Below are 23,045 nucleotides of genomic sequence, written 5' to 3' on the forward strand. Positions count from 1 at the left end.
TGCACCAAAAACTGCTAGCTCCCCATGGCCCTCAATTGGCTCAAGTGAGTTTGAGAACGTCTGCATGTGTGTGTTTGTGTATTTAAAACTTGGAGGTTAATACCTGTATAAATAAAGAGTCGGAGTTAAAAGCTACCAAGTCAGGTTTCACATAACCCTGTTGTGTTTGCTGTGTAGGATTTGTGCAGATGCATGCAGGCCTGGATTAAGTCCCCCACAGAGGTGACGATACTTTTAACAATGCAGCGCACAGACACTTGCACCTGACGGTACTGTATTCCCCATTCTCATGTTCGGCACGTGGAGATTTGATCGTTTAATCGAGTTTGGTCCCCCTTGGTCATTTTGGCACGTGAAGACTTGAGGCCCATTTCTATCATGGGCCCCAGAACGCCCTGGTGGTAGATCTGCCCCTGGGTGCGGGCAACACACGACAAGATCTGTTAAGGTTAAAGTTTGCCACTACTGATAATATAGCCTCTGCTATGTCGATTGTTTTTTATTATATTATTTTTTGCCGCCAGGCCCACAAAGTCTATTGCTAGTCTTCCCAAATTCCGAATTTTTTCTGCTCCTTCGTCCCCCCCCACCCCGTACTGCTGCGTATGGGTTATGCGGAAGAAAAATGCTTCCTTTGAGAGTCCTGGTCTGGTTTTAACCAGCTGTTATTTTTAAGATTTCTTCTGCTTATGCTTTTTTTGGTGTGATTTCCAGTTTCTGTCAATGAAATTCTCTATAAAGTATTTTTGCACAATCGTGAAGAAGAATTAAAAAAAAAAAAAAGTTCAGATCTTTTTCAGGTGTCGTCAGTGCAATTAACCACAAAATCCATGTAAAATATTTATTGTATTAAAATGTGTATTGTGAATTTGTGTACCCTTCACAAAATGCAACTCTAATTCTGTGTTCCGTGTATAGCATGTTGTCATTACTTGTGTTGTGGAGTGTTGTGATTTGTGAAATGGCACTACGACAATCCCAACTTCCAGGATTTGTTCTCAACAGTCACACAACTGCAGCACACGTTTTCTGAATCCAACAGAATGACTGGGTTCCTCTAAATCTTTACCAATGTCTCTGTGTCAAACTGTACAGTAATAAATTAACAAGAAATAATAGGTGTGCTAGATTTATTACCGTAAGAACGGGTTCCTGTTACTGCTGTCCATTGTGTCGATTCATCCCGTACCATGGATTCACAGCATCCATGACAAAGCCTTTGGTGTCTTGGACTACACCATTAGTTCCCCAGAGAAGGTGTGGGGCGAGTGCCTGTTCTGTCTAAAAAGGGACAGAGGACCAAAAAAAAAAAATGAATGACCAGAAGACATGATAGTCAAGAAACTTCCCAAACCAGGAAATCTGCGAGATCTTTCGTCAAAGCTGAAAACACAAATTAAAAAGTCACTCAAAACACAAGGAGAAGAGACTGCAACCAGGAAATTAAAAGGCAAGCGGAGATTATTGCAAAGAATAGGTTTGTTATCTGTCAAGTTCAGAAACTCCAGAATTGAGGAATTTTTTGGGAATTTTTGTACCATTGCTCGTTTGTCACTAACAAGTGCATCCCCAGGAATAGACAGATTTCCATAGAAATAAATGGTCAACACAACGTTCTTAGAGTGGTGGTGGTACCAACAAAATGGCGTCCTAGTGGAACATAAACATAACCTACCTGAGATTCAGATCCTCGGTACTTCAAACCCTCGCAACAGATGTGTAACAGTCCAGAACAACTGCTAAAACATGCAATAAAATGTGTATGTATGTATGTATATATGTATGTGTATATATATATATATATATATATATATATATAGAGAGAGAGAGAGAGAGAGAGAGAGAGAGAGAGAGAGAGAGAGAGAGAGAGAGAGAGAGAGAGAGAGAGAGAGAGAGAGAGAGAGAGAGAGAGAGAGAGAGAGAGAGAGAGAGAGAGAGAGAGAGAGAGAGAGAGAGAGAGAGAGAGAGAGAGAGAACCTAATAACTGGTTGGGCCACCCTTAGCAGCAATAACTGCAATCAAGCGTTTGCGATAACTTGCAATGAGTCTTTACAGCGCCTGGAGGAATTTTGGCCCACTCATCTTTGCAGAATTGTTGTAATTCAGCTTTATTTGAGGGTTTTCTAGCATGAAGCGCCTTTTTAAGGTCATGCCATAGCATCTCAATTGGATTCAGGTCAGGACTTTGACTAGGCCACTCCAAAGTCTTCATTTTGTTTTTCTTCAGCCATTCAGAGGTGGATTTGCTGGTGTGTTTTGGGTCATTGTCCTGTTGCAGCACCCAAGATCGCTTCAGCTTGAGTTGACGAACAGATGGCCAGACATTCTCCTTCAGGATTTTTTGGTAGACAGTAGAATTCATGGTTCCATCTATCACAGCAAGCCTTCCAGGTCCTGAAGCAGCAAAACAACCCCAGACCATCACACTACCACCACCATATTTTACTGTTGGTATGATGTTCTTTTCTGAAATGCTGTGTTCCTTTTACGCCAGATGTAACGGGACATTTGCCTTCCAAAAGTTCAACTTTTGTCTCATCAGTCCACAAGGTATTTTCCCAAAAGTCTTGGCAATCATTGAGATGTTTCTTAGCAAAACTGAGACGAGCCCTAATGTTCTTTTGCTTAACAGTGGTTTGCGTCTTGGAAATCTGCCATGCAGGCCGTTTTGCCCAGTCTCTTTCTTATGGTGGAGTCGAGAACACTGACCTTAATTGAGGCAAGTGAGGCCTGCAGTTCTTTAGACGTTGTCCTGGGGTCTTTTGTGACCTCTCGGATGAGTCGTCTCTGCGCTCTTGGGGTAATTTTGGTCGGCCGGCCACTCCTGGGAAGGTTCACCACTGTTCCATGTTTTTGCCATTTGTGGATAATGGCTCTCACTGTGGTTCGCTGGAGTCCCAAAGCTTTAGAAATGGCTTTATAACCTTTACCAGACTGATAGATCTCAATTACTTCTGTTCTCATTTGTTCCTGAATTTCTTTGGATCTTGGCATGATGTCTAGCTTTTGAGGTGCTTTTGGTCTACTTCTCTGTGTCAGGCAGCTCCTATTGAAGTGATTTCTTGATTGAAACAGGTGTGGCAGTAATCAGGAAATTGAACTCAGGTGTGATACACCACAGTTAGGTGATTTTTGAACAAGGGGGCAATTACTTTTTCACACAGGGCCATGTAGGTTTGGATTTTTTTCTCCCTAAATAATAAAAACCTTCATTTAAAAACTGCATTTTGTGTTTACTTGTGTTATATTTGACTAATGGTTAAATGTGTTTGATGATCAGAAACATTTTGTGTGACAAACATGCAAAAGAATAAGAAATCAGGAAGGGTGCAAATAGTTTTTCACACCACTGTAGAAACCCACCTTAACACGATTATATAAAATGAAACGTATTTGAATTTGTTATCCTAGACACTAATACTCAAAGAGGTTTGACAGGGACTATCCCACAGACACTCCCTGCCAGCCTTTTTATTTCCAGCAATCTTCTTCACTTAGCTAGCTAATGAGAAGAAAGTTGCAGCCACAGCAGATTTGGACAAGAATTTGTGGTGTTCGCTTCCCTGAAATGATGCCTGTGGAAGAGAACCAATATCTCCATGAAGACCAAACTTCACCTATTCCAGATGCTGATCTTACCAATCCTCCTTTATGGATCAGAAACATGGACCTGCAACAGATCCTGGGAGTCTCACTTTGCGATCGCATTACCAACGAAACCATTCAGGCAGGATGTCAACAGCAACCATCCATATTCAGCAGCAAAGGCTGAGGTTGTCAGGCCACGTGTGCAGAGTGGGTACAAACAGACTACCACACAGTGTCCTCCAGAGACACCAACCCCCCCAGTGGAAGATACAAAGGACTGCGGTCAACAAAACATGGAACAAACAAGTGGAGGAAGTTCTGAAGATCCAATTACTTGACTTAAACTAGGCCAGGATCATCGCAATGGCCTCATCATTAAGCAAGTCCGAAATTCTGCAGCACTCACAGCAGTGAACTGGTTGCGTGGCCAACCACCAGCCAGGAATCAGAGAGAGAGCTGTTGAAATGAGAGGATTGCTGCAAGAATTTACCAATAAAACTTACCAGGACATGCATGTGGCTTTCAAGACAGAAAGTTAAGAACAAACAGGTTTCTACATCGACTGGATTGCAATTAAAATCCAGCGAGTTTAACTGTTATTGAAGTCAAACAAGAATTGGCAGGAGAGGTTAACAAGATCACATCAATTCAGCCTGAGCCAAAGAATCGGTTTGAGCTGTGGAAAGCTTTGTGTCATTACCAAATAATCAGAACCTAAAGCACCAAAGCAGCACTTGTTCACAGTTCAAATCCGTAATCTCGGACAAATGAAAAACGGAATTTATAAACAAGTCTTTGTGATGCCTCCTAGAAGGCAATCACTAGCAATAATTAACTACTCATTTTAAATTCCACAATGGCAACACGACTTAATCATAAATGAATATCTATCTCAAACAAGAACGTTACATAAAAACTCACACATGAAAATGTAAATTTGTCTTTTGAAATGTTATAGTCTCAAGAGCAAAAAAATAATTAGGCAAAAAAATGTACTTACAAGAAGACAGCAGTTGTCGTTGTGAGTTGCAGAATGTTATGACCAAGTTTCTGCGAATGTCCATTTACTCAACAGGTGGTCCCTGACGTGCATCACAACTGACTTATGATTCTATAAATGAAGGCTACGACTGAAAATTGCTGGAAACGTCATGCAGCATCATTTCCGCTTAACCAGACCAACCCGGATCATATTAGCAGTTGCGTACAAAAAGGACAGATTTACAAGTAACAAGACCAACAGTGACAAAAAATGGCTTTACCTTTGTGAAAAGATTTCAGGTTGAATTTGACCGAAACATTTTCTTTTATTTAAAGTGTACCTTCAATTTAACAAAAATGATTGTTTATGATAGACCACTGCAATGCAATAAAAATACATTTACAGATGATCGTAGACGAGGGACAAAAACAAAAACGCAGCATACCTGTGTGTGCATCCCCATGACCGCAATTATTAAAGCAAACAAAAAACAAATCTTATATAAAATAATGAATAATTACAATCCTGTTGCACAGCTGCAGTACGGTACACATCACTCTGCTTCGTGTCCATCTTTTTAATAAATTTACCTTGGAAAAATAATTTATATCAAGCTAATCTGTAGTAGTGCATTTAAAGTTGAACTGGGTTGACGTGTTTAATGCTATCTGGAAGTCAGGATTAAACATGCCCGTCTCCAGTAGGGGGCGCATACACATCACATGATCATCCTGTGTATGAAAAAGCAGGTTGCATTCCATTACGAGTATCGTAGGAAAATTGCACACATGTTCATTCTCGAGAAAATTCTGATAAAGGCAGCAAAGCTCGATTTAGAAATTCAAGATAACCTTCATTCCACAACGGTGGGGAAATCTCCGGGTGAAGTTTGTTTGTTTCTTTGAGATAAACATACTTCCCTGTGATCCACATTTTCCAGTTAGTTTGTCCAAAAAAAAAAATTAACCTATGGGCTTCCCAGTCAAGAAGACGGAGCACACAGCATGGGTTGGCCTTCTTAAGACTCGCATTAGCATTCTAAAAAGAAAGAGTAGGAATTCCAAGAGTTCTTGTATCTTTAAACAAGAAGAAAATTGCTGGGGGAAGATCAGGCATCAAGACCCACATCTCATAAAATATGTGGAAATTAATTCAGGAGCAGGTGGGCTTGGACCACTGGATTGTTTTCTATTTCGAAAACCCATTCTACACGCCTTCAGGTGGAAGACAACTGATACCTTCTGTGGTATTTTCAACATTCTGAGACCCACTGTCCACTACGGACACTTGTGGGTCATCCTGTGGAATGGCTACTGCCACGCCACATGCACTCTGCCCACCTGCAGATGTCTGTGTCAGAATGTTATTAATCTGAGAGGTCAGGGAAATACACACTGGGACGGTGATGCTCACTTGATTGTTAACGGTCACTAGATGAGCTCCATGCTCTCCGAGATGCTGCATGTTTACCACAGCCTGAAGGTGTTGATGAGAAGGTTCGGGGTGAATCACAGCAAAAGTGCTTAGTGCAGGAGCGAGAGAGGAACTAGGGTTTACTAAAGTAATTGCAGTCTGTCCGCCGAGGCCCCAGTCCTGTTCACTCTGTGCTCCCGTCTTACATTCTCCTTGGGGTTCAGAGCTCTGCTCTGCCTCATTTTGTGTTGCAGTTCTTTCTTCTTCTGGAATTTTCAATAAATTTGGCTCGTCTCCTTGCTTCATTCGTGTCTTGGGTTCTTTTTTACAAGCTCCATCCAAAATGACCAAGAACGACTTCCATGGGGTTTCCTTATCATGAATCTACGAGAATCAAATGCAGCAAAGTTAGTAAGAAAACCAAACAACCTAAATTAAAGCTACCAAAACGCACACTCTGTGTATGAATCAATCTTGTCAATTTTTAAGCAAACTTATTCAAACTTAAGAGGTCCAGAAGATACTTTTCGCACATGTACTTGCATGGACTTTAACTCTGGAGATTACAGCTTATTAAAAAGTTACAATAAGGGGTAGAAGACAGAGAAGGGGATATTGAGACACTGTCTCTTTAAAGACTGATCTGAGTTGGATATCGGAAAAGAAGGAAGAGGGACAGAAAACTTGGACCTCAGCAATAGAAATGTTCCAAATCCAGCGTTACCATAAATGTGACTAAGTTTTGCTGATACATTAAGCTGTTCAGGGTGGAAAAGAGTTTGCCACCAATACAAAGTACAGGACTGCAGAAGTCAGAGAGGTGTGGTGGAGTCTGCATGCATGCGTGAAAGGCAAATAATTTAGCAACCATTAAAGCTGTGCAACAAATCCTGTGGCCACCGTGTAAACATCTCTTCAAGGAGGACAATTCCTTTTCCTTTTTCTACTGATGCACACATGCCTAGTATAGGCAAATGTCAATGTCAAGTGCATTTTCACTACTAAGCAACACCATGTTTTATTTTTGTTATTATTTCCACATTAGCACATTGTTTTCTGCAGCTCCATTCTAACGGCGTTTACTTACCAGCGTGTGCCTTCTCAGTGTGGATTTGTCAGTGAAGGTGCGGAGGCACAGTCTGCACATATAAGGTTTTTCTCCGGTGTGGATCCGATGATGTCGCTGCAGCGCATTCAGCTGAGTGAACTGCTTCCCGCACTGATCACAGCAATATGGCCGCTCACCTTCAAAACACAGCATAAGCACAGATGAACCAATGAGAGGTGTGAACGCCACTCGCAGAAAACAATGGTGATCCTTTCAGAATGGTCAGCAGTAGTCTTGAGGCATGTTTTTTTCCTCATTTGCTGTATTCTCCTTTCACACCAACATTATTACAGTATATGCCTAATAAGGAAATTAAAGCTGGGAAAAAGAAAAGTGGATGCAACTCCAACAAAAAAATGAAACCCACACAGTGGGGTGACAGGGAGCGGACACCTAAATGACGTAAATGAGCTAAAGGTAGAAACCCACCCTAGCCTGGAAGAAGGTGCCAGTCTCTTACAAGATATGCAAACACATCCTCTCACTGTACTACATGTTGTTGGCTTCATTTATTATTTTATCTTCTCTTATACTTACCTGTGTGCACTTTAATATGTTGGTGAAGTGAATTCCGCTGGGCAAACATTCTGGAGCAGATGTCACATTTAAAGGGTTTAGATCCCGTGTGAATTCGGCTGTGGTGTTTTAAGTACTCCTTGGACGCAAAGCTCTTTCCACAGTTCTCGCACATGAAGGGCTTCTCCCCTGAAAATAATTTTTAAATGCAATTAATTTATGCTGCACTAAACCCGTTTCTTTAAATCACCACAGAGACAGAAGGCCTTATAAAAGAGATTGCCTATTTATAATTTGGATAGACAATCCATATGCAGGCAGTCCCCGGGTTACGTACGAGATAGGGACTGTAGGTTTGTACTTAGGTTGAATTTGTATGTAAGTTGGAACAGGTACATTATTTTAATAAATGCTATTGCTGACCGACTGTAACCAAGTGCTCTGCCAATGAATGATGGAGTTTCACTTCTCTCTGAAATTTTTATTATTTCTACTTTATTTTCAATGGTGATGGTTTTTCTCTTCTTTACTGTATCACCAGCACTTGCATCAGATTTCTGTTTCAGAGACATTCTTGAAGGGTCAAGACAAAAGGTTAAGAGGATCTTTTCTGCACAGCGCTATACTGTACACGCTATTACAGCAGGAAGGCACCCGTCGTCAACACATCTGATGTGCTGACAAGAGACAACTTCCTGCTATGTGTGTAACAGTACAAGCAGGCTTGCTATTGAGAATGACTGGGGGCGGCGAGGGGGGGTTCATCACCAGCCCACCTCACAGTCACCTCCACTACAATATGCTGCCCGCAGCATCCACCCACTGAGAACAAACACGGTGCGGCCAAAGGCGGGTAGTGAATCGCTCAACCCCAATTCAACAGGCAGCCATCTGAGGCACACTACAGTGCTAACCCCGCCTCCCCATTCACCCTCAATGGCCTCCTTTCAGCCACAACTGGGTAACCGCTTGCAGCATTACCAGCCGTGTATGCTGGGCGGGCAGTGAAACGCCTCCCCTCCGCTTCATCCAGCCTGTGTCCACAGTTAGGAACAGTAGTTGCGGCGGCGTAGTGGGCAGGCAGCGAACCATCGTCCTGCACACGAGCGATAGCTGTGGCCCCGGTGACTATGGACCATGGGTCAGCACTTGCTGCTGGGAGCCGCCCGAGGGAAACTACACTGCGTGAGCAGCTAAATCTCCCCACTCCAGCCACCGCTTGCAGCATCCCCAGGCCGAAGATGATGGAGCAGCAGTTACTGAGGCGCATGCGTCGCAGCTGCATCCTCGTTTGTAAGTCGTAGGTCGGATGTCCATAACCTGGGGACTACCTGTATTAACCTTATAAGAAAAATCTACAGTTTACACTGCAGGAGTTATGTCGAAAGGCTGAAAGTCAAGTCTTTTCAATTTACATGGCTAAGAATAGTCGTGACTAAAAGGTCTTGATTATAAAAGGAATTAGTGAATTGGTTTCCAGTGGTTATTTTAAAATGAACTTTCCAATGAGAATATGGGTACAGATGGAAGCTGGTGAAGTGTACATTTCAAGAAAATGTGGAATAAATAGCAAATACAGGGGTAGATATGCACACGTGAAAATAAACAAGAACTATACAACTGTACTTTGGGGACCTGGAAAATGCGACGATTTTTGGACTGAACTTCAGTCACAGACTTTATTTATGTAATAATAGCATGTTGGAGACAGTTGTGGTACTCTCCCATGACCACCTGTCAGGTAATTTGACGTACTCAGTGACTCAGTCCAAACAGCCTGCAAAAGCAAAAGAACTGCTATATAGTAAAAACTATTTTTGAAATCACGGACATGTTAAACATGTTTAACAAGACAATCAGAAAATTGTGAATGTCCGTTCCTTTGGGTTAACAATAGTGCCTCAGTCCCTTCTTACCTGTGTGACATCGTTTGTGATAAATCAGCATATGGTTCTGTGTGAACTTTGCACCGCATTCACTGCAGACAAAAGGTTTTTCCCCAGTGTGGATTCTGTACGGTAAACAAAACACACGAAAATAATTAGAGATACTAGAATCAAACTTCAAATGTGAACAGTGACAACAATCTCAAAAAAACGGATAAAACTAAAGCTGTTTAAGACAAGGAAAACGCTACACAAATCGATGTCGACCTTATGCCTTATAAAGTAACAGATGCAGTGCCAAGGATGGGACAGTTTTGGAAAGTATGAATTGATGGATAAGTTAGAGAAGAAATAAGGTCAGAAAACTAATTAATCAATGCCGTTTATTAACTCTCTCTCTCTCATTTGAAATATTTAATACAAACAACTAATTTAATGGACTCTAAGGGGTCCGTCCGCATTACAGCTTGTCTCACCCTTTTGATATTTTCTGCTGTTCGTACACTTTTTGGTGGTTCAATACACACATCCTTCGCACAAGCAGTAGATTAACATTTATTAAACCTTTTTGAAATAGTGTCACGAGATGGAATTTTTCGTCACCATGGGAAGTAAACACAACATGAAATCTTCCTCTTCCTTTACAGATTTGGATTCATTATATGGTGCACACAATTAGTGTGTTTGCATTAGAACAATCTAGACGAGAACAGGCCATTCAGCCCAACAAAGCTCGCCAGTCCTATCCGCTTACTTCTTCTAAAATAACACCAAGTCGAGTTTTGAAAGTCCCTAAAGTCCTACTGTACTACCACACTACCTGGCAGATTAATCCATGCATGTCTAAGGCAGAAACTATGGAAAATAAAAAGTTATTATATTCATGTATTAGCATAAAAATATGTGGAAGTATTAAATATAGTGTAAGCAGTAGCACAAATTAGGTATGCCAAGCAAAGTGGTCACATTCAAAGAAGCTGAAACCTGGCCAGAAAATAAGCAAAGCAAAAGTGGTTTCCATAAAAACATCAAATAGGCCAGCTGCAGAAGGGAGTCGAATGAGCAACGAACGAGAGGTCATGAGCGAGGTCAGGATGATAAGAAAATATTATATAAACTTTAATTTTTGTCCTGTTGGTTTGAATTAATTGGGTTGAGTCTGCATTACTGAGTTGTTGCTTATTACAATAAAGCTAATAACACGGTTTGCCTATTCTCCGACTCCTAGAGCTTTCTTTTGAGGTGAGAACTTCAGATGCGATTTCTGCCCTGACAAAACCTGACTTCTTATAAATCCATGCTTACTTGCACAAGTAATTTTCTGGAGTTATCCTTTACCAAAACACTCCAATGTTAATAAACTGGGCAAAAAAAAGGCACCATCATCAGAAACCGTAAATTTGAGAATAAGCATGACGCCTGTGATAATTTCCTTGAGTTTTATAAATATGTTTAGCCGAACTGATGATTTATTTACGGATTTCAGCACCATAAACCGTATGAACAGCATGGTGACGTTAAACGTGGCACCGTCGGTATGTGAAATATCTGCACTGGCCAACTGTAAGTGCTATTAATGTGAAGTGTGGAAGAATAATTTTACGGTAACATGGCATTCATCTTAAAGAGCATAAAGGGTTAATAAATGTGGGAAACCAAATAAAGGTCAAGTGAACAACAAAATGTACATTGAAATATAAGAATTGGTTTAGGGAAAAAATACTGAGATGGTCAAGTAAAGAATGTGCCAGAAGAAAGGTTGATGTAATATACAAAATGTACTGAAGGATGACTAAGAGATGACTAAGAAATCAGCAGATGTTCTATGAACTAGAATGAACAATTGTTATACGCACAGAAATTTCAAGGGTGATGGCTCATCTCAAAAGGTATAAGAAGAACCAGAATATAATAGACTTTTATTTTATATAAATCATTTGGGTGTAAACCAACAAGCCAACCAGAGTAAAATGCATTGATAGACACTGTATGTAAATTCAACACTTTATAAAATTAACCTCTATCCTTTGTTTCTCTGACCATTTTGATCATTCTGACCAGGCTGTAACAGACTGCTTTTGATGAATGCTCCCTTCAAGGCATGTTGCCGAGGAGTAATTAAAAGATAACAATGAACAGCTTTTATCCTGCCCGATTACTGAATTGTCCTGTTAGAGGATATTTCTTTCTTTAATAAGATGTTAGATTCTGACCACAGTTGCAAAAGCACTGAGGAGCAATAACATCCCATCCGCAAAGTGGTAGACCATGCACTCACAGAGCGGGACCGCAGAGTTTAAAGAACATAAAAATCACCTGTCGTTTGTGGCATCGCTCTGCAATGTACAAAAACTGCCATTAGAAGTAACACCAGCACAAGAACTGTGCATCAGGAGCTTCATGAACACAAGACATTTGACAAACAAGAGGGGACCATTCAGTCCATCAAGCTTGTTTGTTTAGCTAATAGCGAAGGTATCCCAAGATCTCATCCAGGTACTTCTTAAAGGGTGTCACAGTTTCAGATTCAACTACAGGTCTCTGTAGTTTTTTTGTTCCAAATTGCCACAACTGTTTGCTTCTTGGCTTCAATCCTAAACTACACTTCCCTTCAATTTCCACAGGTGTCCTGGAGTATGTGATTTATTGGTAAGCTGAAAGAGTTCTAGTGGAAATGGTTTCCAAAGCTAAGTGGCCACGCAAAAGCTTAAGATCACTTTGTGCAATGCCCAACATTGACTGGAGTGGTGAAAAGCACGCCACCGTTGGACTCTGGAACAGTCTGTGTTATCACTTCCAGGAGTGTTGCAGATGCATGGAAAATAAAGACAATTAAATGTGATAAATACATCATGTTAAAGGAACATTTTATAGCCAAAAAAATGTAACCATAAAGAAAGCAAACAAGCATGACTACTCTACAAGACCATCATTACCCCAGACCAGGGGTCACCGACTCCGGTCCTGGAGGACCACCGTGGCTGCAGGTTTTCATTCAAACCATTTTCTTAGTTAGTGACTAGTTTTTGCTGCTAATTAACTCCTTTTACATTCATTTTAATTGACGTGTTTTTAAGATTTGATCCCCTGAATTGCTTCATTTCTTTCCTTAAATGGCACCCAAACAGAAATGAAATGTGAAGTGAGGGAGCCAACAGAAGACCAACTATGTCAGAGCCTCAAACTCCAACCAATTTCACTCCAACCAGTTGCTTAATCAGGCTCCGACTCTCGTCGTTATTTAAACCCATTCTTTAATTCCGAGGCTTGTTGCTGCTCTCATTGTGCAATCGTAGACATTTCTGAAATTGCTGATTTTCTCTTTTCTGTTAAAATATTTTGGGGACCTGAGCAGACGCAAGGTTCTTGAGACCATCATCGTTGTTTATTTTCAGATATTGTATGATGGACACCAGTTGTTTTGGCTCATTTTGTATCTCATCGTTTGGCTGCTAATTAAGGAAAAAGAAACAATTAAAGAGCAAAGTCAAGTAAAATTAGTTCAAAAGAAGTTAATTAGCAGCAAAAACAGATCACTCATTAATAAAAGGGTTAGAATGAAAACCTGCAGCCACCGTGGTCCTTCAGGATCGGAGTTGGTGACACCTGCCCCAGACAGCACAGAAACAGATGTGCTATGTATAACATGACTCAAAGACTGCTACTTCCCCCACTTTACCTCTGATGCGTCTTAAGAGCAGAAGGCTGGGTGAACTTGGCTTCACAATCGGTACATTCATAGGGCTTGTCTCCGGTGTGAGTTCTTTCATGAAGCTTGAGAGCAGTTTTCGAGCTGAGCCCCTTTCCACACACGGGACATATGTGTCGCTCGCTGCCTCCCTCATGAACCTGCAGCACGTGCCTCTTCACATCTTTTCTGCGCTTGAATTTCTTGCCGCAGATCTCACAGGGGAAGAGTCGCTCATTGCTATGGACGTGTCTCTCGTGGCTTTTGAGATTGCAGCGATTCGCAAAGGTCTGGTTACAGGTGTCACAGCGATAAATGATTTCCGGCATGATGCCATGACTGTGCTGAATGTGCTTCAGGTAGCTTTTCTCATATTGAAAATCCCGCTGACATGCATCACAACGGAATGCTCCACCTTTCTTCTTTCTGTCAGCGTTTTCCAAGTCCTTTGCTGGGTCGTCGTCCATATCAAATTCAACATCAAAGAACTCTTCGACAACATCCCGTCCAACCTCAGCAGCTGCATGATCACTCCCAAGCAGTTCTTGTTCAGATCGCATTTCCTGAATTCTCTCCTCAGAGTGTGGTTTTTCTCCTTCTTCCTTGGGGAGCAGAATTGTCTCCATTGATGAATTCTGCTCTGATAATTGTGCGGCTGCATTAAATTGCTCCCTAAGTTTTCGGATGTACTTCTTTTTTGGAATATCTACAAAGACTTTCCGTCCAGCCAGCCTAGTGCTAGATCGTCTCATCTTTCCTTGAATTAATCTGCTACTCTCTTTCCTTTGTTCTCCTTTCTCCATTTGCTTTGCTTTCTTATCCAAGTCATCACTCTTGCCATGTCCATCTGATGGATCAATGGACTCAACTTGGCCAGCTTGCATGTCCTCTGTAGCTTGAAAGTGAAGATCCTGTTGGCTTCTCTCCAGTTCGGACGTGCATGAGTCAACCGATTCTGGAAACGCCGTCCTCTCTGCCCTCTTATCTACTTGTTTACAGGCCTCCAGCAAATCAGGGCTACCCAGCGTTGTGGCCACTTGTAACATACGCTCAATCCTGTCTTCTGCAACATTCACAGTAGCTGTATAAATAAAGTTTAGAAAGCACTCGATATCTGCAGTGGGCATCTCCTGTAATACAACGGGGGCCACAGAGCCATTTTCAGCCTTTTCACACAGAAAAAGTTCTTGAAAGTACTTGCTAGATGCTGCCAAGAGTATCTTATGGGCTTTGAACTCTTCAAGAACACCTTGGTGCTCAACCCGAATAGTCACATCACACAGCTGCTCCAGGCATCTCAGTCGGTGCATTTCATTGAGTACATTGGAGGGAAAGCAGTCTGACGTCAGATGAACGACAGAAGTGCTCATATTCCCTCAATTCAGGTCACTAAAAGAAAAAAGAAAAAACAGCCACTCAGTTATCTATTCAACTACTGTACACAAAATTGGTTGGAAATTACTTCAGCAAATCAGGTCAAATCTGGTTGTAGTGCATGCATTGGTACAGCATGTTGCTGCACCCACCCCACGACGAAACAGCTTGGGATCCTGTGAGCCAGATCACCACCAGGGAATTGCATCACATGGCCACAGTGCCGTAATTGATGTTCCCTGGCAATTCAGGTAATGTGCCTCAGTCAGGACTCTGTGAGCAACCACTCATTCGACACAAAGTCAAACCAGCGGTACACAAGGACTCCCCGAACAGACATAGTACCGAAGGTGTCCAGTCTTCATCTCAGGTCACTGGATAGCAAAACAAGAAGCCCCAGGACTCTAAAGACTTGGACCATTGTCCTTTTACAGAGATATCGGGAGTGCCACACACCCCTTTCCCGGGACCTCATGCTGTCCCAATCAGTCTACTGACTTCATAGGAAGAGTCAATAGAGACATGAATGTTGCTGCCAAGGTAAATAAACCTCTCAATGCTGTCGACACTCTTTCCACAAACAGACACGTTGCTGATGGCCGTGCCCAAGTGGTTATTAAACGCCTGGAACTTGGTTTTTATCCAGGCCACTCACGACTCCTCGCTCAGTCTCTAAAGAGCCCCAATCAGAGCCTCCATTGACTCTACGAAGATCACAGCATCGTTTGCAAAGTCAAGATCAGTGAATCTTTCTTCACCTACAGATGCCCAACACCCAGTCCATGCAAGCACTGAATGGAGTAGGAGCAAAATACACACCTGTGATTAACCACAGAATCAAATATGAAGAATGCAGAGGTTCCGTCTCCAAAGCCTTTTCCAAAAACCCAAAACTTTAACTAAAGTCAGAGTCAAAATAAAAACAAACCAAGGTTTTTATTCAGAAGTCTTTCAGAGAAAAAAAAAAACAAAAAACACACCATACACAAAACCCCAAAAAGTTCTACCAATGGTAATGAATGTAGCATATTGTTCAGGGTTTACCCTACTTACAGCACCAGCTCTATTCCACATCACTGATTCAACAGAAATGACTGAGTGTGGTGTGTTGGGGGACCAACACACACAAAAATAAATAAATAAATAAAATAAAAAAAAATATCACAGATCACTCAAAACTGCCTATTCTGACTTCTACAAAATATTGTATTTACATTATTATTTATGCAATTTAAAATATAGGTTTCATGAAGTTTCAAGAATTTGACTGAATCACAAATGGTGAGACAACACCAAAAAAACATGCATTAATCCAAAACAGCCGAGTGGATGATCATAAGAAGTTGCCTGTATATTACCATTAACCCAACTTAACTCTTTCGAGGAGAGTGTCGACTTATAATGACATACAGTAGTGTCTTCACACAGCGGCTGGCCACTACAACAAAGTGTCCAGCACTACAATTAGCTGATGCTGGTTCATCACTTTCGTTTGTGATCTCCCGTTCCCTTGCATCAAAATGTCAGTGCGATTAAGCCCGAGTCCGATACAGCCATACAACGCAAAACGTTGTCTATGGAGTATTTTGCTTTGTGCATATGCTTCGCTCTCTCGTCAAATCTACCTTTAGCTCCATGAAGATAGCAGAAAAATATTCAGCCCTCAAAAAGTTAACATACAAAGTTCATGGAATTGCAAATGTCTCATAATGAAGATAGAGAAAAAAAAAGTGCCCAGCCTAGCTTACATGCTGTATCAATAATTCAGTTAATCAACAAGCCAACCAGTTTGTTAATTTGTGATTAAACACCTATTTGTGAAACCACTAGAACACCATGAAATAAAAAGAAGTTGCACTCATGACGCCAACCTAGCAAAGAGTTTCCACAATTATGGAATCCAATCAGACACAATAAGAAATTCTCGAATCATGAGAGCAGAAACACTAACAGAGAGGTAATAGAGATGATGGCAGTGACAACCAGCAATGACCTTACACAAACACACCTGGGCAACGCTTGGTACTTCAGCTAGTAGTGAAGTAAAAAGAAAATAGCAAAGGAAACACAAGCATTTAAAGTTCTGGTACAAATTGCATAAATTCTTATAATGATATACTACAAAATCAAAATGTCAGCCAACTAACCAATAAGGGTGGGTTTATACATGACGTTTAGAATGCACATGCACACGCATCATGGCAGCCACGCATTTCCAGCATTTCTTTGGACGTGCCTTCTGAGCATGTCCTCAGAAATTAATGTTGACATGTGATCGAGAGCAGTATCAACAAAAATATGGGTGGATTGTGTGCGTGTGCAAGTTTTGGTAAGTGACATAAACATCTTTGTTCACTATTAAACATGTGACAGCAGGCTTGCAGCTCCATCAGGAATGATTCGATGCGGTGAAGCAAATCATTAAACGTAAACGATGACATGCAAATGTCTTGATGGTGCTTTTCTTCATCCTTTTTCTCACATAAGCAATACAAATGTTGTGTATTCCCCATCGTAATGATGCGATACATTAAAAGCTATCACATTCTGTCTGGATTTTCTGCATCACTTTTGCCATCTCTCTTTTTTTTGTACCTGCTCAAAAGCATCAGAATGCAAATAAATTTTATTTTTAACTTCTTTCTTTCCCCAACTCACAACACAGTGAAGCGAGAGGTTGTTTTCTCCCTGTGATAATTTCTTGCACTGACACCGGGAGGAATCCTCCAGATTTACATAAAGTATGGCACAAGTATAAACAGTACACTGCTTACATAGCAGCAGCATCCACAAGCACATGCGTCACATAGCATTAAGTATATCCCAGCGCTAAGATAAATAAGGCAATAAAATGAACTAGCCGTGGAAAAATATGTGCTTAATCTGTATGTGTCCATTTTCTGCTCTGTGAACTTTTAAATTCTATCCATAGGAAAATATATGTTGTTGTTTAACAATAAGTAATGAACTGGGCTTCATGTATGTTAAATAGTATCATACTTGTTATTTTCTTTAAGTTGTAACCAAATCTGTATCTTTATAGGTACTTATTAAGTATATTACACCTATAAAATATTTCCACAGGGTATCGGAAGAGGTCTGTGAAGGTAAAGGAGTTTGAAGCACAGGCAGTTACTGATAAGACAATTAATCTCTGTAAGCAATCCTCTTCTTCTTTCAGCTGCTCCCGTTAGGGGTAATCACAACGGATTATCATTTTCCATATATTCCTGTCCTCGTCATCTTCCTCAGTCACACCCATCACCTGTATGTCCTCTCTTGCCACATCCATAAACCTTCTCTTAGGCCTTCCTTTTATCCTCTTGCCTGGTAGCTCTATCCTTAGAACCCTTTTCCCAACATACCCTGCATCTCTCCTCTGCACATGTCCAAACCAATGCAATCTCGCCTCTCTGACTGTTTCCCAACCATTAAACCTGAGCCAACCCTCTAGAATCTCTGTAAGCAAAACTACTAATAAATGTCTGCTAACGAAGGATCACTAGATGTGACCTAAGCTTGTTAGAACATTAGAACACTCTAGACGAGAACAGGCCATTCAGCCCAACAAAGCTCGTCAGTCGAATCCACTTATTTCGCTCTATTATATATAAAAAAAAAAATCTTCACAGGGTGACCAGGAAGATGAGACATGATCTTCTTGGAAGACAATCTGACGACCCACGAGAGACACTTTAACGTCACGTGAGACACAAGGCAGTGAGACAGAAGGACAGCTGCTGTACTTTTAAATGATTGACGTGCAGAGCGACAAGCAGAACACGCACCTCAGCAGCAGCACCAGCACAAGGCCAGTAGCTGATCCATCCGTTTCTCCTTAGTGTGCATTCAGCACCCTCCTTCACAATGCGAGTGGGAGAGACGCAAAGCGGCAGAAGCCACTCGGGGGAGTTGAGCAAAGCAATCGAGACCTGATCAACTCCTCGGAGAGACACTTTGATGACACGCGAGACTAGACATCACAACTATTGGAAGCAAAACCTGTGAGATGGTGACTTTTGCACATCATTCCCTACTTACAATTTAAAATAAGTTCACAACGCTAGTAGCAGAGACACGAAGTACCAAAAGGACAGCTGCTGTAGAGGCTTTTAAATGATCGACGCAAAGCACAACAAGCTGAACGTGCAGTTCGCCAGAACCGCATCTCATTAGCGTGTATTCACCCCCAACCTCTTCACAATGCGAGCAGCATTATACGTGCTGCGAGAAGTATTTAACCACACCCGGGGCAGGAAATAAAGGACAAACATTGGTTTCACAAAAGTTTTAAAGTAAAAGTGAAAATAATGCATATGTGACAATTCACATGAAAATAATCTCTTTAAATTGTTTATCTGGTAAACCAAACCCGGGGGTGGGCAAGCGAAGTGAGCAGGGAGCAGAGCCCCCTAGTCTTCCAAAAAAACATCAAGTCGAGTTTTGAAAGTACCTATAGTCTTACTGTCTACCACACTATTTGGTAGCTTATTCCAAGTGTCTATCTTTGTTTGTGTGAAGAAAAACCTCCTAATGTTCGTGTGACATTTACCCTTCACAAGTTTCCAACTGTGTCCCCCGTGTTCTAGATGACCTCATTTTAAAGTCACCATCTCAATCCACTATACTAATTCCCTTCATAATTTTAAACACTTCAATCATGTCACCTCTTAATCTTCTTTTGCTTAAACTGTAAAGGCTCATCTCTTAATTTTTCCTCATAACTCTCCTGTAGCCCTGGAATCAGCCCAGTCACTCTTCTCTGTTATGAAGTAAGCAGGTTGACTTTGATTGATAGAATGTCAAGAGTAGGTGGGAGATGTTTAAGCTATAAAAGTGGAGACTGCTTTAATGATATGATTCAGGACTTTAAAGTAAAGTTCTAGAGCAGCATTAATGCTATTAAAGACCTCCTTTTCCATCCATCCATTATCCAACACGTTATATCCTAACTACAGGGTCAAGGGGATCTTCTGGAGTCAATACCAACCAACACATGGTGCAAAGCCTGAAACAAATATTAGAACACTCTAGACGAGAACAGGCCATTCAGCCCATCAAAGCTCGCCAGTCCTATCCACTTATTTCCTCCAAGAAAACAAGTCGAGTTTTGAAAGTCCCTAACGTCTTACTGTCTACCACACTACTTGGTAGCTTATTCCAAGTGTCTGTCATTCTTTGTGTAATGAAAAACTTCCTAATGTTTGAGCGAAATTTACCCTTAATGAACTCATTTTAAAATACAAGTCTCAATCCACTGGACTAATTACCTTCATAATTTTAAACACTTCAATCATGTAATCTTAATCTTCTTTTGCTTAAACTGTAAAGGCTCAGCTCTTTTAATCTTTCCACATAATTCAACCCCTGTAGCCCTGGAATCAGCCTAAGTCACTCTTCCCTGGACCTTTTCTAGTGCTGATATGTCCTTTTTGTAGCCTGGAGACCAAAACTGCACACAGTACTCCAGATGAGGCCGCACCAGTGCGTTATAAGGGTTGAGCATAACCTCCTGTGACTTGTACTCCACACATCACGCTATATATCCTGACATTCTGTTAGCCTTCTTAATGGCTTTTGAACACTGACGGGAAGTTGACTCCTAAATCCTTTTTTATAAGGTGGACTCTCGATTTTCCGACCGCCCATTGTATATTCAAACATCACATTTTTACTTCCTATGTGTAATTCTTTATATTTACTGACATTAAATTTCATCTGCCACAAACCTGCCCAAGCCTGTATGCTATCCAAGTCCTTCTGTAATGATATAACGGATTCCAAATTATCTGCTAATCCACCTATTTTGGTATCATCTGAAAAACGTAACCAGCTTGTTCCTTATATTCCTATCTAAATCATTTATATATATTAAAAATAGCAGCTGCCCTAGCACTGACCCCTGTGGAACACCACTCTTAACATCGGCCAGTTCTGATGAGGTTCCTCGCACCATCACTCTCTGCTTCCTGTGTCTGAGCCAATTCTGAACCCATCTAAAAACATCACCCTGAACTCCAACTTCTTTTAACTTGATGCCCAACCTCTCATGTGGCACCTCATCAAATGCGTTCTGAAAGTCCAGATAAATAATATCATAAGCTCCACCTTGATCGTATCCCTTTGTTGCCTCCTCATAGAAACCTCGGGCAGGGCGCCAGCCCATCGCAGGGCACACACACCAAGCACACACTAGGGACAATTTAGGATCGCCAATGCACTGAATCTGCATGTCTTTGGACTGTGGGAGGAAACTGGAGTACCCGGAGGAAACCCACGCAGACACGGGGAGAACATGCAAACTCCATGCAAGGAGGATCCGGGAAGCGGGTAAGAAAATAATGCGAGGCAGCAGCACCACCATGCTGCCCAGACCTCCTTTAGTTAAATTAAAATATTGCGGATTATTTTCTTATGGGCACTGGAGTCGGGGGAGACCAAGAGTCCAATTCATAAATGAAAAGTTCTACCTGTGCTTTAAGTCTATCGCTGTAAATGAACCTAAAATACGTAGTAGCTCTGGGATGTGAAATGAAACTCAAGTACCTTAAGAAAATCAGGATGGACATAAGGAGAATGTGAAACTTGCACAGAGACTGCTGCCAGGCCAGAAACAAAACTCAGAAACATGACAAAGAGTTCAAGGTGTTGACTTGACCTCCAAAATCCCCCTGATCTCAATCGAATCGGGCATCTGTGGAATGTCCTGGAAAAATACAAGTCTGATCAATGGAGAAAAAGATCAGCTGCTAACATCTTGGTGTCAGATACCATAGGACACCTTCAGGGGTCTTGTTGAGTGCTTTTGGTGGCAGGAGGGAGACCCACACAATATTAAGGAGGTGGTTTTAATGTTGTGGCTGAGCGGTGTATATGTAGTAGTGTTTTCTGAATGTCCCGTATATACAAGGGTTCGAATATTTGTAATTATCATTGGCAAGCAGCCGAGGGGAACGATGGGTATTAAGAATTCTTAAAAGAGAGGCTGTTTAATAACGGACTAACTTACAAAATCACTGGCTCCCGTCTGCACACCTGACTGGCACACATTTGAAAATGTAAACTTCTACAAAAAAGAACTGGTGAGACAGAAGGCGCATTTGAAGCGATCGGTTGATTTACTGCCGCGTCCAAGGCTCACTCCTGTCTTGCCAGGATAGGCGACTCTTGATTTTTTTTTTTTTAAAGCACTTCAGAAACCGGACGATAGTAATCCAATATGACGCCGATCTCAGGTATTCAGTCTGTACACCTGCAAAGAGACAGGAAAGTCCAAGCGTCCACTTCCTTCGGAGAGGCGGCGGGTCTTCAAGACTTGCCCACCTACCGTTTCCGTTTTCGCGCGTGGATCTCCGAGATCCGTAAAGACGCCGCGCTCGTTTTATTCGAAACAAAAGCAGCGTCGGCGACTTCCACCGTGACTTGCTTTACGGTACAAAGGGGCAGCGCCAAAGCGGGATAGACGCACGCACGCACGCGCGCTCGAACACGAAGCGCTTTCGCTACCAAAACAACTGCACTGCGCCGCCAGCAAACACAGACGCCGAGCTACGCGCGAGCTGAGCCCGGCAAGAGAGGCCGCCTAACTACCTGGAGCGCGCGCGCACACCAATACGAACATACACACCAAGCACAGGCACACGTCGCGTTTTCGTTTCTTACCGTAAGCTCGGTAAAATGGTAGCCCATCAGAATCTCTGCCAGCCGATGCAACGCTTGTTTCCCAATCCAATGAGAGACACAGAGAGAGAGAGGGAGGAAGGGGGAGGGGAAAGGCAAGTGAGCCTGCCGCTCGGCGAGACGCTTCAATACGGCGGCGCCGCCATGTTGGGAACAGAAGCGAGGCTGCGCGCGCGCCGTGGTTGAAGGCAGCGGCAGCGACGGACGTCTACGGATAGCGGGAAAAGGGGGCGCAAAAAACACACACAAAGATTCTCGCGCGCACACATACACACACCGGGGTTTGTGGGGCGAAATAAACTGACTACCGTAATTACCGGATACGGTCCGTCTGGTCTCGGCAGCTCAGGAAGACCGGCCAATCCGTAATGGAAATGGAGAGGGATCGGGGGGGAGCGCCGCTCGGCCTCTTACTTCCGCACAATTTATAACTTCCATTTACTGCCTTTTAACACAAAAAATGTAGTGAGATTTAGAAATCAAAGGAAAATATTTACAATATCCACGGATAGAACGCGTGTGACAAATGCGTTACTAGGGCAACCCTCGAAATTACCGCAACAACTCGACTCGTCTGTTAAGTTTTAAACTGCTGGTAGTCGGGCCAAGTCAACTTGATCTAACAGTGTTGCAAAAGAGTTATTATTATGAGAATTATTATTTTACTGAATAATTTTGTCAGTTTAAAAGTTGCATTTCTTTAATTGCATTAGTACGTACACCAGGAGCGGACTGTGTATCCTTCAGCGACTTAGGTGATGAGGTCAACCCACTGGCTTATTATTATTCATTGGAATTTTCTTAAAATT

At 42.0% G+C, this 23,045-nt stretch overlaps 1 protein-coding gene across 3 annotated transcripts; it reads right to left on the reverse strand.

The window, feature by feature from the left end:
* Window positions 1–4,864: 4,864 nt before the first annotated feature.
* On the reverse strand, window positions 4,865–22,603 carry gzf1 (GDNF-inducible zinc finger protein 1). Of its 3 annotated transcripts, none has more exons than XM_039737962.1 (6): window positions 22,554–22,603; window positions 13,174–14,571; window positions 9,525–9,619; window positions 7,630–7,797; window positions 7,072–7,229; window positions 4,865–6,368 (listed from the first exon to the last, which is right to left on the reverse strand). In XM_039737962.1, exons 2-6 carry the CDS (start codon window positions 14,550–14,552, stop codon window positions 5,778–5,780), a joined length of 2,391 nt encoding a protein of 796 aa, XP_039593896.1. In that variant the 5' UTR covers window positions 14,553–14,571; window positions 22,554–22,603; the 3' UTR covers window positions 4,865–5,777. The 3 variants fall into 3 exon arrangements, with proteins under 3 accessions (XP_039593896.1, XP_039593895.1, XP_039593898.1); XM_039737961.1 differs by lacking the exon at window positions 22,554–22,603 and adding an exon at window positions 22,219–22,526; XM_039737964.1 differs by lacking the exon at window positions 22,554–22,603 and adding an exon at window positions 21,884–22,032.
* Window positions 22,604–23,045: the final 442 nt, after the last annotated feature.

This window comes from Polypterus senegalus, chromosome 16 (assembly GCF_016835505.1).
Source record: "Polypterus senegalus isolate Bchr_013 chromosome 16, ASM1683550v1, whole genome shotgun sequence".
In the NCBI taxonomy this organism is placed as follows: Eukaryota; Metazoa; Chordata; class Cladistia; order Polypteriformes; family Polypteridae; genus Polypterus; species Polypterus senegalus.